Source organism: Saccoglossus kowalevskii, chromosome 1 (assembly GCF_978046115.1).
Source record: "Saccoglossus kowalevskii chromosome 1, keSacKowa6.1, whole genome shotgun sequence".
Classification (NCBI taxonomy): domain Eukaryota; kingdom Metazoa; phylum Hemichordata; class Enteropneusta; family Harrimaniidae; genus Saccoglossus; species Saccoglossus kowalevskii.
In genome coordinates, this window is record NC_140641.1 from 2,120,829 (window position 1) to 2,140,221 (window position 19,393).

The 19,393-nt window shown below is 35.5% G+C and overlaps 1 protein-coding gene across 5 annotated transcripts in view; it reads right to left on the minus strand.

Annotated features, from left to right (window-relative positions):
• LOC100379061 (ubiquitin carboxyl-terminal hydrolase 9X-like) overlaps positions 1–19,393 on the minus strand; it is a 213,458-nt gene that overhangs the window by 7,809 nt on the left and 186,256 nt on the right. For all 5 annotated transcript variants that reach the window (XM_085498322.1, XM_085498316.1, XM_085498319.1 and 2 more), the window contains 7 exons: positions 15,143–15,284; positions 13,899–13,980; positions 9,472–9,620; positions 8,636–8,806; positions 7,838–7,990; positions 7,510–7,678; positions 1,048–1,250 (listed from right to left, as the gene is read on the minus strand). In XM_085498322.1, the coding sequence (XP_085354448.1) occupies positions 1,048–1,250; positions 7,510–7,678; positions 7,838–7,990; positions 8,636–8,806; positions 9,472–9,620; positions 13,899–13,980; positions 15,143–15,284 (1,069 nt within the window). The remainder of the gene's footprint in view (positions 1–1,047; positions 1,251–7,509; positions 7,679–7,837; positions 7,991–8,635; positions 8,807–9,471; positions 9,621–13,898; positions 13,981–15,142; positions 15,285–19,393) is intronic.

Here is a 19,393-nt window from a genome sequence, read left to right on the forward strand (position 1 = left end):
CAAATCTTCCGCGAGAACTGTACTGTATATATAACATGATGTATAACGAATATATAAAATTTAAATATAATAAGTCAAAGCATTTAAGAGATATGGCTCTAGGAAGACCAATCATTAAGACAAAATGGCCACAGTCAGCCATTTTGAATAGGATAGTCAAACCAATATATCTGATAATCTATGACATGATGTATAATGAATATTTAAAATTTGAAAATATTATCAGTCAAAACAAGTCGGAGATATGGGTCTAGAAGCCCATTTATTAAAACAAAATGGCAGCCAGACAGCCATTTTGAATCCGATCTGAAAAATAAATAATGTGCATCAGGAACCTGTAATGTCTAATATATGTACCAAGTTTGAACGAAATCCCTCCATAAATGCCAGAAATGCTTGATATTTGATGATTGTTTAGCACAAAAAAGGCCACCATTTGGCCATTTTGAATAGGATCGTCAAACCAATATATCTGTCTATCTATGACATCATGTATAATGAATACTTATAATCAGTGAAAGCAAGTCAGAGATATGGCACAAGAGCCACATTCATTAAAACAAAATGGCCACCAGTCGGTCAATTTGAATCTTATCTGAAAAACAAAATTATTTTCATCAAGGTCCCATAACGTCTAATGTATATACCAAGTTTGAACAAAATCCATCTGTAAACAGCCGAGAAAAGCTTGATTTTTAGGATTTTTTAGCACAAAAATGGCCGCCATTCGGCCATCTTGAATCAGATCGTGAAACAAAATGATGTGCTTCAAGGTCCCATAATTTCTAATGTATATACCAAGTTTGAACAAAATCCATCTGTAAACAGCTGAGAAATGCTTGAATTTGATGATTTTTAGCACAAAAATGGCCGCCATTCGGCCATCTTGAATCAGATTGTGAAACAAATTGACGTGCATATGTATAATATCATGTATGATGTATGTGTGAAGTTTGATTGTGATTGGTCCAGGCATTTCTGAGATACAGGTCCGGACAAACTTAAATATCAATTTCATAAGTCTTCACAGAATACAGGCAAACTTACTCTTTCAAGTTCATCCCCTAACCATTCAACAGCCCAGGTCCATTTTCTCTTGAGATCACCATTTGATTGTAACATTTGATGTGCAGCAGGACAATTACTGAATAATGCTACCATACATTTTATACACTGGTAAGCACGTTTCTGATAGTGATTCTTTGAACGTTGGATTGTATCAAATAAACCTTCACGGTCATCAGGAATACCTAATACGAACAAACACAAAGTTTCATGTTTTTGAGGTGGGTGTTTAAGAGTAATAGACAATGTACAATGTCTCCATGACCTCTGCGTATTTTGAGACCCATAATGCAATCCAGAAGTACATTTTTTGATGGACTACATTTAGAAGGTGACAAATTAATAGACAATCAAGTTAAACAAGCAGCCTCTCGGCTGAAATAGCTCCGCTGTTAGCACTGCGCATTTCAATTAAAGAACAGAATATATCATTAGAAAATGAACAATATGCATAGTATCAATGCAATGGGACTTGCTGTTTGCAACAAGAATTCAAAAATATAATTTTTAACCATAAATGATTGTGGTTTTTAACAAGAAGAAAATATCACTTTTTACCAAAAATGACAAAAATATTCATCAAAATTAGAGAATTGAAGATATCATCATGAAATGAACAAATTTGAGAGTGGTCCATATGTAGTACCTATATATGTAGTATCAAAGCAATTGGACTTGCGGTTTTTAACAAGAAGTCGAAAATATCACTTTTTACCAAAAATGACAAAAATATTTACCAAAATTAGAGAATTAAAGATATCATTACAAAATGAACAAATCTTAGAGAGACACACATGTACCGTTAAAATCCTATTATAAACCGCATACCTAATACTAACCGCACCCCCGATTTCGGCTTCAGTGTTAGAGTTCTCAACAAAAATTGAAAACATGAAAAGTACCTATTACTAACCGCACCCCCAATTCAACAAGACCGTGACTGACTTTGTTTCAACCAGCTGGTACATTGTTCCTAATCCTATTCATTTGTTTCAACAACGTGCCTAAAAATATTCACACCTCTTTATTGTTCAGTAGTGTTAGGATGTCAAACACACAGTGAAACTGCTTTTGTTCTTGCGACAACTTTTGTCAATACTCCTTATGAATACATCCACGTGTCGCAAGTTTTCGACAATGAGCTGTTATCACCGAAAAACTGTTAAATGCTTTTTCAATGCTCAGTTTATCTTTCGAAAACAACTAATTTCTTAATTTAAACAAGCAGCCTCTCGGCTGAGATAGCTCCGCTGTTAGCAATGCACATTTCGATTAAAGAACAGAAGATATCATTAGAAAATGAACAATATGCATAGTATCAATGCAATGGGACTTGCTGTTTTCAACAAGAATTCAAAAATATCATTTTTGACCATAAATGATTGTGGTTTTTAACAAGAAGAAAATATCACTTTTTACCAAAAATGACAAAAATATTCATCAAAACTAGAGAATTGAAGATATCATCATGAAATGAACAAATTTGAGAGTGGTCACATGTAGTACCTATATATGTAATATCAAAGCAATTGGACTTGTGGTTTTTAACAAGAAGTCGAAAGTATCACTTTTTACCAAAAATGACAAAAATATTCACCAAATTTAGAGAATTAAAGATATCGTTACAAAATGAACAAATCTGGGAGAGGTCCACATGTAGTACCTATATATGTAATATCAAAGCAATTGGACTTGCGGTTTTTAACAAGAAGTCGAAAATATCACTTTTTACCCAAAATGACAAAAATATTCACCAAAATTAGAGAATTGAAGATATGATCATGAAATGAACAAATCTGAGAGAGGTCCACCCAAGGTACATATACACCAAGTATCAAAGCATTCAGACTTGTAGTTTTCAAGAAGAAGTCGAAAATGTAAAACATTGACACGGACGACGGACACCGGACAATCACTCATATGATAAGCTCCGCTCGACAAAGTCGACAGCGGAGCTAAAAAAAAGTCATGCCGTTTTTCCATGGAATCAAAGCCAAAAGATCGCACGACATTATCGGTAAATCTCTTCCGGGTTTCGTTCACCATGAAGTCGGTGACCTGTCATTAACATATTTAAATGAACCAAGGTAATTTGAACACGTGGGCACCATCCAGCATTTTGTTTGGTTAATTAGCGACTTGACCTATATGGTCAAGTAACGTCTCGTGTGCATTCAAACTACATGGCGGATGTCTTATTGCGTCGATCGTTTACATGTGACCGAAATAATTCGCTTACGGTGAAACTAAGTTGAATTTTACTTGCATTTGATAACAATTCAACGAATTTATTTTTCGTGCGTTATTATAATCACTACTGAGTAATAATCAACAATTTCAACACTTCGAAAACAAGTAAGTTATTCACTTGTGAGCCGAAGCATGGCTGGATTGCGTTACCGTACCCACGGTACTGTACTTTTTAGGGGCCCAAGCCTGTAGGGCGTGGCCCCTATTCTTATTGTCCGTTTTTTTCTTCTTCTTTCTTCCGTAACTTTTTTCGTCAAGCCGTTTGAGAAAACCGCTGAACGGAATGGTCTAATAATGCTTCATACTGATAGCCCATAATGTGAACTGGTGCAACATGCTTTCAGAATTTCGATTGGTCAATTAGTTTGGCAGCCATATTGGATTGAAATAAAACCGGAAGTGGCTGTTTGACCACTTTCTGAGGGTCTAGGCGTCTAGATTTTTTTAAGGTATATAGTACAACTCATGTGTAATAAATATCAGAAATAAAAACTTTAGCGGTCATGTGACTTTTCCCGCCATTTTGTTTTTCCTAAAAACGGCAAAAAACACTTGAAAATCTTCTTCTTCAGAACCACTATGCAGAATGCTCTCATATGTAGTATTTGGCTTCTATATATGAATCCCATTTACGTTTGAAAAAATTGTTATGATTGGTCACATGGTTTGGCCGCCATTTTGGGTTTCTTCTAAACAGGAAGTAGTTTTTTACTCTGGCAAAACTTGAGGGATTATTTTCAATTTTGCTTCATGGCATCTGTGTATCAAACCCTTTCAGAAACCTAAAAAAAAATTCACATCAGTCACATGGTTTGGCCGCCATTTTGGATTTTAAGCAAAATTGACCAAAAGTTTGGGTATTTGTTTCTCAGAGGTGATTCAACCGATCTACTAGATGTTTTTATATTTACCATGCCTGGCCTGATCTCCATATGAGAAAAATAATATTATTTTGATCAGTCACGTGGTTTGGCCGCCATCTTGGATTTTGTGAAATTAGAAATAATGCAACTACATGTTTTGTATTAGTCTGATTTCTTTCAAATTTTGTATGTGCATTTGTGTCATCAGATGCATCATTTTGCCCCAATAGCACACTGCTAGGCCACGTGGCTGGGCACCCATGGGGTGGGGACTTCTAACCTCATTAATATGCATAACTATTATAACTCAAGCACTGTTGTAGTTAGGATGATGGATCCTGTGTTATTATGACAACGTTGAACAAGAGATTTGATTAAAATAACAGATGACCATATATGGTCATGTGAACTCATTAATATGCATAACCATATATCTTAAACACTGTTGCATTTAGGAAGATGAATCCTGTGTTATTATGACAACAGTGAACAAGAGATTTGATTAAAAATAACAGATGACCATATATGGTCATGTGAACTCATTAATATGCAAAGCAGTCATATCTAAAACACTGTCGCAGAGCAGAACATGTAACTAGTGTCATTATGAAGACATTGAATGATAGATGTAACTGACATTAGAAATGGCTATATATGATTATGTAATCTCATTATTGTGCATAAGAACATGGCTCATTATATATCCTGAAAACCATATTTCGATAACCAAACCAGGTAAATACATGGTACCAACTTCATTTCGACCTCATGTTACTGATAATTCAAGCTACCTGATTGTCTAACATGTGACCACATTAATTATGAAACAGAATCTTGTCAGCTTGGGCCCCGGTGACGCCGCTTGCGGCTTTAATTTAGTGCTTGTTTTTATTTGAAACTCCTGTCAGAATATACTTTCTGTTACAAAGAAAATTAAAAAAATAAATGCATATTACACTAAAAATACTGAGTATTTTTTTTTTTCATGTGAACAGTCTTTTTGTGACGTGACGCTTATCACTCTTCCCTGACATCTAAATTGGAGTTACCCTTATATTCAAACAAGCAGCCTCTCGGCTGAGATAGCTCCACTGTTAGCAATGCACATTTCAATTAAAGAACAGAAGATATCATTAGAAAATGAACAATATGCATAGTATCAATGCAATGGGACTTGCTGTTTTCAACAAGAATTCAAAAATATCATTTTTAACCATAAATGATTGTGGTTTTTAACAAGAAGAAAATAACACTTTTTACCAAAAATGACAAAAATATTCACCAAAATTAGAGAATTAAAGATATCATTACAAAATGAACAAATCTGAGAGAGGTCCACATGTCGTACCTATATATGTAATATCAAAGCAATTGGACTTGCGGTTTTTAACAAGAAGTTGAAAATATCACTTTTTACCAAAAATGACAAAAATATTCATTACAAGCAGCCTGTCAGCTGAGATAGCTCCGCTGTTAGCAATGCACATGGCAATTAAAGAACAGAAGATATCATTAGAAAATGAACAAATCTGAGAGAGGTCCACATGTAGTACCTATATGTATAATATATCAAAGCAATTGGATTTGCGGTTTTCAACAAGAAGTCGAAAATATCACTTTTTACCAAAAATTACAAAAATATTCATCAAAATTAGAGAATTAAAGATATCATTATGAAATGAACAAATCTGAGAGAGGTCCACATGTAGTACCTATATATGTAATATCAAAGCAATTGGACTTGCGGTTTTCAACAAGAAGTCGAAAATATCACTTTTTACCAAAAATTACAAAAATATTCATCAAAATTAGAGAATTAAAGATATCATTATGAAATGAACAAATCTGAGAGAGGTCCACATGTAGTACCTATATATGTAATATCAAAGCAATTGGACTTGCGGTTTTCAACAAGAAGTCGAAAATATCACTTTTTACCAAAAATTACAAAAATATTCATCAAAATTAGAGAATTAAAGATATCATTATGAAATGAACAAATCTGAGAGAGGTCCACATGTAGTACCTATATATGTAATATCAAAGCAATTGGACTTGCGGTTTTCAACAAGAAGTCGAAAATATCACTTTTTACCAAAAATTACAAAAATATTCACCGAAATTAGAGAATTAAAGATATCATTACAAAATGAACAAATCTGAGAGAGGTCCACATGTAGTACCTATATATGTAATATCAAAGCAATTGGACTTGCGGTTTTCAACAAGATGTCGAAAATATCACTTTTTACCAAAAATTACAAAAATATTCACCAAAATTAGAGAATTAAAGATATCATTACAAAATGAACAAATCTGAGAGAGGTCCACATGTAGTACCTATATATGTAATATCAAAGCAATTGGACTTGCGGTTTTCAACAAGAAGTCGAAAATATCACTTTTTACCAAAAATGACAAAAATATTCACCAAAATTAGAGAATTAAAGATATCATTACAAAATGAACAAATCTGAGAGAGGTCCACATGTAGTACCTATATATGTAATATCAAAGCAATTGGACTTGCGGTTTTCAACAAGAAGTCGAAAATATCACTTTTTACCAAAAATGACAAAAATATTCACCAAAATTAGAGAATTAAAGATATCATTACAAAATGAACAAATCTGAGAGAGGTCCACATGTAGTACCTATATATGTAATATCAAAGCAATTGCACTTGCGGTTTTCAACAAGAAGTCGAAAATATCACTTTTTACTAAAAATGACAAAAATATTCACCAAAATTAGAGAATTGAAGATATCATCATGAAATGAACAAATCTGAGAGAGGTCTACCCAAGGTACATATACACCAAGTATCAAAGCATTCAGGCTTGTAGTTTTCAAGAAGAAGTCGAAAAAGTAAAACATTGACACGGACGACGACGACGACGGACAATCACTCATATGATAAGCTCCGCTCGACAAAGTCGACAGCGGAGCTAAAAATTAGAGAACTAAAGATATCATTACAAAATGAACAAATCTGAGAGAGATCCACATGTAGTACCTATATATGTAATATCAAAGCAATTGGACTTGCGGTTTTTAACAAGAAGTCGAAAATATCACTTTTTACCAAAAATTACAAAAATATTCACCAAAATTAGAGAATTGAAGATATGATCATGAAATGAACAAATCTGAGAGAGGTCTACCCAAGGTACATATACACCAAGTATCAAAGCATTCAGGCTTGTAGTTTTCAAGAAGAAGTCGAAAAAGTAAAACATTGACACGGACGCCAGACACCGGACAATCACTCATATAAGCTCCGCTCGACAAAGTCGACAGCGGAGCTAAAAATGAATTGTGTCCTCCTCACCTTTGAGTGCATTGTGTATCCTATGATTCTGCCATGAATCCTCCAGTAGAAGCATTTGAAGTAGTAAATCTAGATAAGGTCTAAGCTCATAACTATAGGAATATGCAACTTGCCATAATAACTCGCTTAACACAACTGATGAGAAGTGAGGATTTTCCCAACTGCAAAACTGCAAAAGAAAATATACTGAATTAAGAGCAGTGAATGCTAGATTTGGATATGAAATTAATTACATGATCAGTAACATAGCAAACTATTACAAGCTTGCACTTGATTTAGTCTTACAATGTTAATCTAAAACGTCTTTAACATAAAAAAGTGGACTTACCCTAAGAAGCCTAACCGTTTCATCTTGATTGTTACAATCTTCAATAAGTTTCTTGACGTAACTAGCCCTGCCATAGAGAATTTCAACTACTTGTGGTTGGATCAACATTATCGATTGTTGATCACCGTGGGGATTTGATAGAGAAGGATTACCCTGAAAATGAATCAAAATGGAAAAATTAACTTCCTTATGTGCTAGTAATGTTAAATGAGAGGCAGGGCATTGTGTTAGTTACCAAATAAACCCACCAAGCACATCTTGAGTAAGACGACTCAACTTAAGGCATTTCTGTAAACATGACTGAGGGGAAGTCAACACTAACGAAATGACAACATGTACTTGGACTGTAGAGCAAAGTGGATGATAGCCATTTCGATGTATTGGATATGTAAATAAGCGCCCTGAAAGTCCATGCATAAAAAATAATCAATCGATTACTCATTTTGTTCAAAATGATAATTAGCAATTTTCGAAAGATTAGTGGAAAAAGTATCCAAGACACTTTACGGTCATCAAAAGGTCATCATCAATGCCTGGTTAACTCTATTCAGGGCTTTCGATATCACAATAGACGCTGTATTTTTATTATTTAAAAATATGAAAAAAGGCAAATGATCAGATTTCATGATTTGACTGTCAAATTTAGGGGCATTTCCCCCCAAGACTATGGGAATCACTAAACCGAACCAGCTTCCATAGGTCACAGGATACCGGTAATGTCATTTATATGATCTTGTTTAAAGTATACCATAATCAAAGAATAAGTAGTCTTTTGAGATTGCATTATGTGAAACTTACTGTTGATGACTGACATCTGGCAGACACATCACAGCACCTTATCAACAATGACACAACAGAATATAGCTTTCCTAAGTCTGCATACTGGTATTTAACTGGGGGACCAGGACCCTCATCAAGGGCAACTAACATGAATGTGGCAGGAACATTGAGCTTCAGTAACTGTGTTCTCTGAAAATAACAAGCATATCACAGCTTTAGTATTAAATATCAATTTAATCTTATAGCAAATTTCCCAAATGGGTTGTACTCCCATAAAAGAAGTATGGTGGTAATAAAAGGTATACTGCAGTTCACAAGTATAAGTGGTAATGTATGTAATAGAGCGCAAGCAAGAAACACTGTTTTGTTAAATCATTTTTGAAAGAATAAATGATTTTTTCGTATAAACTTAATATTCACACCAATAAATCAGGTCTACTAAATTTTCATCTTATTTAAGTATTCTCCTGAAGATAAAAGTAGTCCCCATTGTGCAATAGAAAACATTTTGAATTAGAAACAAATGCAACATGTGTGACATTGTGTAATGTATGTATACAGTTTAATTGCAATCAGTCAAGACATGTCAGAGGTCTTGCTTTGAAAAGGATTTGCTAATGCAAAATAACGATCAGTCAGCCATTCAGATTCCAACCTAAAAAACAAATGACGTGCATGCATGTATGAACAGTGCCAGTATATTTGAATGCATGACCAAGACATGAAATGCTTGATTTTGATGTACTTTGTAATATTAAAATGGTCACACACACACACACACACACACACACACACACACACACAAAAACTGTAGACAGACATCAGGACAAAAACACTGCAATATGACATCTTACCTCAATCACTCCTAGATTAGCATACATTTGAAACAGCAAAAAGTACTGTGTAAGATGTCTACCATGTTCAGATACTTCTTTCTTTAGAAGAGCCAACACAGATTGCAACAGATGATCACTCAAAGTCGCATTGGAATCAATCACTTGACCTAGACGAGTAATATAAATTGAATTTTCAAGAAATGTTACAATTCCATTCTACAAGTTGATAGAATGGACAAAATATTCATTATCACAGTTGCAGAGGCTTTGTGAATTATATGTGACTGTTGTGGTTAAAAATAACAGTATCGGTAATATATTGTTACATATAATAGTGCTCCCACAACACACTAATTCTATATACAATGGAATCCCACCAATAATGCTGCATAAAGTTCCTAAATAGTAAAACAATATGTGTATGCAAAATGTTGCCAGGAAAATGCAGTCAAGAATTTTGGTGGAAAACTACCTGCCAACCTTTAACAGGAAAAATGTTTTATAATACACAATAAAAACAAATCTGGACATATATTGGAAAGTAATTATGAGCAGTCTAAATGCCTTTATTCTATTCGCAATTAATGTCTAACAAATATCTTACTTTAGCAAATTTTTATGCATACCTTGAAAATAATCACAATAATCCTGCCAAAATTTGACAAATTATAAGGGTTTGATTGGATTTTCAAGCTTGAAGATGATCAGATTAAAAAAAATTGTTTAACTTATTGTGACCACAAGACAAATACTATTATAGTATTACCAATATCTTGAAAAGTACAATCAATAATCCCAACATATTTAATAATATTTATCTAACACCATTTCCCCCTCTGACACTAAACTATAAGTTGTTTATGCATTTCGTGAAATTTCACAGTGAATGGAAAATCACTTGGAATGTAATTGATACTAGTGTGTACCAAGTAACGTACCGTACTCGACCGCGTTAGCGCCCAGGGGCCTCAACTCAGAAAATAATGATTTTTTAGGGGTGGGCGCTTACCCGAGCACCCTCCTTCGAAAAAGAGTGCAAATGAAAAATTTTATTCATCAAGTGACAGATTACGTCTTTGAGGGAAAATCAAATTAAGGAAATTGGTTGAGTCGTCATTGATTTTCACAATGAAAAAACAGAAATGATCACAAAAAATATCACATTTTATGACAATATTAATTACGTACCACCAGAATTTACGAAATTAAAAACATTTGAGTCGAAGTCAAAATTGTCATATTATCTACACTGACGAAGGTGTTGGATCGTACGCAAACTCTTGATGAAAATCACTTTCCGCCATGATGCATTTGCAGATTTCACCTGCAGCAGCCTCCTTTGACCTAATGGGTCAAGTTGGTTATTAACCAATCAGAATGCTGTGTTGTACTGACGCAATTCTTCGGAAATTCCCGAAGACTTTCCGGTAACGCAATACGGAAGTGAATTATCGATGACAAAGTACGATCTGTTGGAATTGATTTCAGCGAATAAACGACATGGTTTTTCAAAAAAACTAGTAACTAGCCATTTTTGAGAGGTAAACTGAATATGGCATGAAATATTTACCGCATTTTACTTGTATTAACAGGTTATTGTCAAAGCGTAGTTTACGCATGGTTACCGTATTCTACGCATTCACAACATGTTCACAGCGGTCAATATCCACGCTGTATCATATAAAAACGATTACCAAGATTCGTTACGTAAGACCAAGTTTTAAATTAGTTGCATTTTGAAGGGGTGGGCACTTTGCCGAATGTGACCCTAAATATAAAAATTGCGCAAAAGTGGGGGGTGGGTGCTTGCCCGGGCATGGGCGCTGACGCGGTCGAGTACAGTACAGTACAGTTCTCGCGGAAGCTTTGGCTTTTGTGGCATCATTGTCACCTATGCATGGCATCATTGTGGCATCAGCTTTGCGCCATTGAAAATTGAAGCTGTATTCGCCTCTTATTTTGTGGCATTATCGTGGCCTCAGCTTCGAAGTCTCATGGCATCAACATGGCAACAGCTTCGAAGTATTGTGACATGAGTATGACGTCACTATTTTCACATGGAAAAGCAGTAGAGAAAAACACATGTACAGAAGTTCGATATGTAATCGATTTGAAATTCAAAGCGGTAAGGGGAATAAAATAATATGACCAAGAGTAAAATGACATTTTAAAAAGATATCTTGTTTAATTATTTAATGTTGCGAGTATTGGGTACCAAAAACTATGTGAAGTACATTGCAATCTGCAAGGTGACAAGTGTCATATTGACTGCAAGGAAAAACGATGCAATCGTCGTTCGGAAACAACACAAATTGCTATACGAAATGAAACTGTTCTTGTTATAAAATTACCTTATTTTCGTTCATTTTATTTGCTTGTAAGAGAACAGATTAAGATTCCTCATTTTGGTGGTATTTTTCTGTGTTTCGTTTAGTTTTAGCCGAGTCCGATCCCATGCCCGGACTACTAATACATGCAAAACACGTGTACGTCGCCTGGTGCATCGGCGTTGTCGTCTGCCATCTTGATACAAAGTTCCAAAACAAGAGCGTACATTTCCAACTATGATTGGATGGTTGTGGTGGCGTACGTCTGGTAAAATTTTACATCCAATTTTCAAAATTAAGTCACGATCAGTGACCTGAGCTCGATCTATACGTACTTTAAAAGTATTCTCACAAAAAAATATTTTCGAATAAAAACGAGCCACAGGCCTGGTAAAAAATCCAATAGCACTTGACGTGCAGAAATAATTTATTGGGCTTCGTAAAAAATTGTTCATTTAGTTGTAGCCATAAATTGTATTTCAGCCCAGCTTTTCTTTTTTCTTTTTTCTTGTTTTGAACTGAGGTCAAATCCCAGCCGTTTGTCAAAATATACCGATGTTTTTCAGTGCATGATTGTGAAGCCTGTCACAGCACAGTGAATCGACGCTGAAGATTGGACGGTACGACAACCCTTCAATTAGCGTCAAATATGCTTTGTTACAACATCATTGATTTGCTGAAAGTCACCTGATCGGAGCACGACCTGGGTCACAGAACCGTATTATCAACGGGACTTTGCGAGAGAACCACACCCACATTTTCAACCATTTTTAGCACGAAGTTGCCAACAAATGTCGAAAAACTCGTGTGAATTTTATGGATTTGAATAAAATAAAGTTAGCGATTTGTAAGACTGGTTAATAATATATCCCCCGATGCTCTTCAAATTTTTTTATTTTATTTCAAGGCGAGAAATGGATAATTGAAGTTCCATCGATTTCAAGGCGACTGTTTCACCGCGACAACTCTACACTGTGTTGTAGTTTCACGAGGTAAAAAAATATATATAATAAATAGTACTTCTTTAATTATTTGGTTTTACAGCCCGCAAATTACGGGACATGATCCCCATGAATTACGATAAATAAATGCTGATTGTGTTGAATAATGGACGTCGGGACCGTTTGGAGAAACCAATGGGGATCGATATTCCAATCAAATTATTGGGACACGGTCGGTAGACATTTCAAACAAATGAAATTATTAACGAAAGACAAGATTTTTCCAGATATTTACAAATATACTGTCATACCAAATATATGCAAAATTGACAAATACACAATGAGATATTAGGTTTTATTTTAGCCTTAGAAATATTTTCTTTCACTTAGTCCATGCGTGGGACTTCTATTTAGCTTCATGGTCCTTCGGTTTGTGTTCTCCTTGGGGGAAATAACAATAATTATACAAATCGTAAACTCAACACTGTCAGGAAAAGAAACCCGTACTTCTGTTGAAATACATTTTGTAGCAGTGCGTCACGTCAGAATATTGTTTAAAATAAAATAGTCAATCCCAGCCAAATCTAGGTTAAAGGGTCAGATTGCGTGCATATAATTATAGATAGTTAAAACAAAAAAGGATTTGAACTTTTGACGGTTATGCACGGTTACTAAACTACCGGTAGTAACCGTGATCTATGAAAACCAGAAAATTGTTAGTAGTCCGAATTTTTTGCACAGTCGAAAATAAAGCAGAAATTCAACAAGCGGTCGCAAAAGCGAGCGATTGAAAAGCGGAAGCGGGCTAGAGGTTGGGCGAAATGAGTTCTGTACTTCTTTGTTTGATGAAGTGATGCTGATGCCACATTGTCGCCATAATGAGGCCACAATGAAGCGAAGCGATAACCGCCTAACTTTTTAATGTCGCAACATTGATGCGATGCTGAAGCCATAACAATGCCATAATGATGCGATGCTGATGCGAAGGTGAAGCTGAAGTGAAGCCAAAGCTTCCGCGAGAGCTGTACTGTATATACAAAAACTTACACACAAAAAATGCATTATTCTTTTGAGATTTTTATAAAAGATTTGAACTTGAAGGAGGATGTGCAGATGAAAGAGAGCAGGTATTACAGATGACAGGACTCATTTTACATATGAACTGTTTCATACTTACCAGAGAATGGTGGGGGGAAAGGCCCATCCGTATGCGAGAAGTGGGCTAGGAATACTATAATCTTGGCAAAGACATTTCTAACCTACATAATATAATAATATTGAACAATTTAGTAGTGTTTAAGTAAGCATCTCAACCATAACAAGTCATTTAAAATGACACAGTCCCCAGTTTTTTTAAGTTCTTTTTGTGCTCGTCATATTAAAGCAGAGGGGTTGTCGCAAGCGTGTCCTTGAAACTTGAGGTTCAAGTGGCATATACAACAGATTGTTTATTTACATAAAAACACGTGTTCCGTGTAGTAGTAATATGGCCAAAAATAAAAACAGCTGTTATTCGGCCATCTTTGATCTGATTATGAAACACACTGATATGTATTATGTATGTGCCAAATACGAGTGAAAATGGTACAAAAATTGTGGAAATATAGTAGTGAGGCCAAAAAGTCAGATGGCTGTCAATCGGCCATCCTTGACCAGATTTTGAAACAAATTGTCATGGACATGCATCCTAACATGTATCAAGTACATGTATGAGCCAAATTTGAATGAAAACTGACAGAGCACATCCAAGATACTGCATAAAAAAACAACAAGATGGCTGCCAGTCGGCCATTTTGCATCGAATCGCTAAACCACTGCATGTGCATATGTCCCACGTAAGTTACTAGGCACATGCAAAGAATGAACGGAATCAGTCCACGGGATTCTGAAATATGACTGACGCACGCACGCACGCACGCACGGACGGACGGACAGGGACATGTATCCTAACATGTATGATCTTTGTACTAAATTTGAATGAAAACTGACAAAGCATGTCCAACATACGACATTTTCAAAAAACAAGATGATTGCCAGTCGGCCATCTTTGATCCAATTGTGAAATAAATCATCATGGACATGTGTCCTAACATGTATAATCTATGTACCAAGTTTGAATGAAACCTGACAAAGCATGTCCAAAATACAACATTTTCAAAAAACAAGATGGCTGCCAGTCGGCCATTTTGAATCGAATCGCTAAACCACTGCATGTGCATATGTCCCACATAAAGTACTAGGCACATGCAAAGAATGAACGGAATCGGTCCAAGGGATTCTGAGATATGACTCCGGCCGGACGCACGGACGGCCGGACGAAGACCGAATTATAAGTCCCTGTTTTCGGACTTCGTCCAAACAGGGACTAATAAAAGAATCATAGGTGACATTACATGTACAACTAAATTAGGGATGACTTACTTCTGAACTTGGAGACTCCAGAAGGTACTCTGCAAACCGTGTTGGGTGTGCAAAAAGTACATTATTGGCAAACCAACTTCTTATGTTTTTACTGTATCTGAGTAATGAACACAATGCTTCATACCAATCATTTGCAGGACCTCTGAAAAGCACAATTACAATACTTTTTGTTTCTAAATATATCAATTGTCAGCAGAAATCATCACAACATTTATTACATTACACTTTGTCAGTGTATCATTTTGAAACAAGACATGAAATGTCACAGTCCCCGTTATTTGATTATAAAGTAGTACAAGGAACATCTGCAAACAGGTGAATGAATATGTACTCTATGTGGGTACAACTCATCATAAAGTGATTTCCCATAATCTAGTTTTGTACTGACAACTAAAAACTTCCACTGACCCATGTTCAGAATCTCAGAGTACACAAGTGCAACAAAACTATTTGTCATACATGTATACTTGCTCAAGAAACTGCATTCATAAATCTGAGTGAACCTTGATGTACATGACTTCTTTGTTAATCAGGTCTTAGTATATTACCAGGACCTGGGTTTGTTTCAACATCACCACTGGGCATCAGAATCATTCTCATGTTGTCAAATACAATTTTTTATTAATACAGTAAGGTTTATTATTTAAAATGTATTCATTGTACATAGAACAACATCTGTTAATTTAAACAATTGTAAAAGCTATGTTTTCAGAGCAAGTACATGTAATAATTAAGGAAGCCAGTAAAGGTTGGTCTGCTCATAACCTTCAATGGAGAAGTAACAATAATTGTTTGAAGTCTTTTTAGTGCAGTGATATTATTGCATTTCATCATTATTAATGGGTATAAAATACTGTAAACCATTTAATTTTCACTTCTAGATATATTCAGGATTCTATGAAATTTCAATAAAGTCCCTGACACTCCATGTTGTAGGAACCCAGAAAAAATTGCCTTGCAAAATTGAAGCAGTTCACAGCACCACTGTAAAAAAAAAAGAGTTTAAAATGAGTATTGTTAAAGATATACACATGTGGGTTCATAAGACATACCGGTATGTACCAATCTGAGCGGTTCTAGAGATTAGTATCACAAGATTTTACTCTCCGTGATTCAATATCAGCCCTATGTATAACGCTGTGTTGATCAGGCGAACTAATTGACAATGGCCCTACAGGTATCGCTATGCAATCACAGTAGTTTTGTATTCTTCTTGCATTTCGACCATGGACAAATATTTGTTTTTGAGAGTGGCCGAATTATTAAAAGAAAAACAGAAACTATTTTTTTTTAGTATAAATTCTAGTACCTGGTAACTGAAATGCAGGATTGGTAAAGAACAAGACAATAAGCAAGATTGATAAACCTTCAGCGAGCACTCCTGAAATTTCAGATCATTGGTACCATGTTTTTGGATACATTCAATAAAATTGGGTTATTTATTTGATGTAACGAAACATGCATTCACAGCAGACGGAAATTCGTTTGAGATGTTACTGGATTTTTGTATTCAGTTTTCCATTTCAACCACCATCATCACTTAGTAAGCTGAGATCATGCATAAATGCACAGTGTAGTGCCACCAGAAAACCAATTGCTTGAGAATATTTTGCACCATTACACCATTTCAAATATTATATTAAATCACAGACAACAAAATAAAGATTTTCAATAACATATAAGTTTTCCCACAGTTTATGATTGTATGGCAATTACATGGCTTCACCAGTTTTACTCTGGAAGAAGTTGGAAACAGATAACAGGAAGGGGCTACATGGCTACATCTTTTTTTTTTGAATTTGAATCAAGCATGATTTTTAAATTTTTTTTTTTTTACAAATGTCTATTTCAGGGCAACAGAAACAAAAACAACAAGTCATTGTCAATGACACGTCCCCGTTCCGTTCATATTTGAGTGACATATACATTCAAAGCAGATCATGACCGAAATGCACCTGCATATGTACAACACATTGTGCTAAATCTGAACAAAATCCATCCATGCATGACTGAGATCCGGTTCTGGAATTGTGAAAATATGTGATTTTGATGCATTTTCGGCCTTAAAATGGCCATCATTCCGCTATTGTTAAGCAGATCATGAAACAAATGCACATATCTATTTGTGACATGATGTACCATGTGTGTGTGAAGTTTGAACTTGATCAATCCAGACATGTCTTGGATACGGATCCAGAACTGAATTCTTTAACAAAATGGCCGCCAGTCGGCCATTTCGAACTTGATCCGAAAAAAAAAAAGACGTGCATCAAGGTCCTATTATGTTTAATGTATGTACCAAATTTGAACAAAATCCATCCATGCATAACTGAGATACGGGTCCGGAATGGTGAAAATGTGCCATTTCAATGCATTTTCGGCCTTAAAGCGGCCCCCATTTGGCTATCGTTAATGAGATCATGAAACAAATGCACATACGTATTTGTGACATGATGTACCTTGTGTGTGTGAAGTTTGAACTTGATCAATCCAGACATGTCTCGGATACGGATCCAGAACTGAATTCTTTAAAACAAAATGGCCGCCAGTCGGCTATTTCGAACTTGATCCGAAAAAAAAATGACGTGCATCAAGGTCCTATTATGTTTAATGTATGTACCAAATTTGAATGAAATCCGTCCATGCATAACTGAGATCCGGGTCCGGAATGGTGAAAATGTGCGATTTCAATGCATTTTCGGCCTTAAAGCGGCCGCCATTTGGCTATCGTTAATGAGATCATGAAACAAATGCACATACATATTTGTGACATGATGTACCTTGTGTGTGTGAAGTTTGAACTCGATCAATCCAAGCATGTCTCAGATACGGATCCAGAACTGAATTCTTTAAAACAAAATGGCCGCCAGTCGGCCATTTCGAACCCAATCCCAAAAAAAAAATGACGTGCATCAAGGTCCTATTATGTTTAATGTATGTACCAAATTTGAACAAAATCCATCCATGCATAACTGAGATCCGGGTCCGGAATGGTGAAAATGTGCGATTTTGATGCATTTTCGGCCTTAAAATGACCGCTATTCGGCTATCGTTAATGAGATCATGAAACAAATGCACATACATATTTGTGACATGATGTACCTTGTGTGTGTGAAGTTTGAACTTGATCAATCCAGACATGTCTCGGATACGGATCCAGAACTGAATTCTTTAAAACAAAATGGCCGCCAGTCGGCTATTTCGAACTTGATCCGAAAAAAAAAATGACGTGCATCAAGGTCCTATTATGTTTAATGTATGTACCAAATTTGAATGAAATCCGTCCATGCATAACTGAGATCCGGGTCCGGAATGGTGAAAATGTGCGATTTCAATGCATTTTCGGCCTTAAAGCGGCCGCCATTTGGCTATCGTTAATGAGATCATGAAACAAATGCACATACATATTTGTGACATGATGTACCTTGTGTGTGTGAAGTTTGAACTCGATCAATCCAAGCATGTCTCAGATACGGATCCAGAACTGAATTCTTTAAAACAAAATGGCCGCCAGTCGGCCATTTCGAACCCGATCCAAAAAAAAAAATGACGTGCATCAAGGTCCTATTATGTTTAATGTATGTACCAAATTTGAACAAAATCCATCCATGCATAACTGAGATCCGGGTCCGGAATGGTGAAAATGTGTGATTTTGATGCATTTTCGGCCTTAAAATGGCCGCTATTCGGCTATCGTTAATCGGATCATGAAAAAAATGCATGTGCATATGTCCCATATAAGGTGTGATGTATGAGTGAAGTTTGAACTTAATCGGTCCATGCATGTTCGAGATACAGGTGATCACGGACGCACGGACGCACGGACGCACACAGGGCAAAACATAAGTCCCCGTTTTCGGACTGCGTCCGAACGGGGACTAATAAATGTGTAGGTAGGCATTTTAACAATTGCACTATTAATATTGGATGAAAACGTCATTACCGATATAAATCATAATTCTGTTCAAATTAAAAATAAGATCACATTTAATTTAGTCAGTTTTCATAATTAAATACATAATAACATGTACTTATAAATTTGAATAAGGTTCAACGGCTTTTTCATTTAGTGCCAGTTCATACACCATAAAACTTCTGGTTTAGGTGTCACACTCAAAGAGTGAAAGGCCTTTGGTTTGGCATCGCGAAATGTTGGAATTGAATCCCCCCAAAAATTCAGTAAAGTTTACGAAAAGTAAAGTATTTTCTAAAAGAAGTTTCGAATAAATACAAACACGAATACATTGCTTA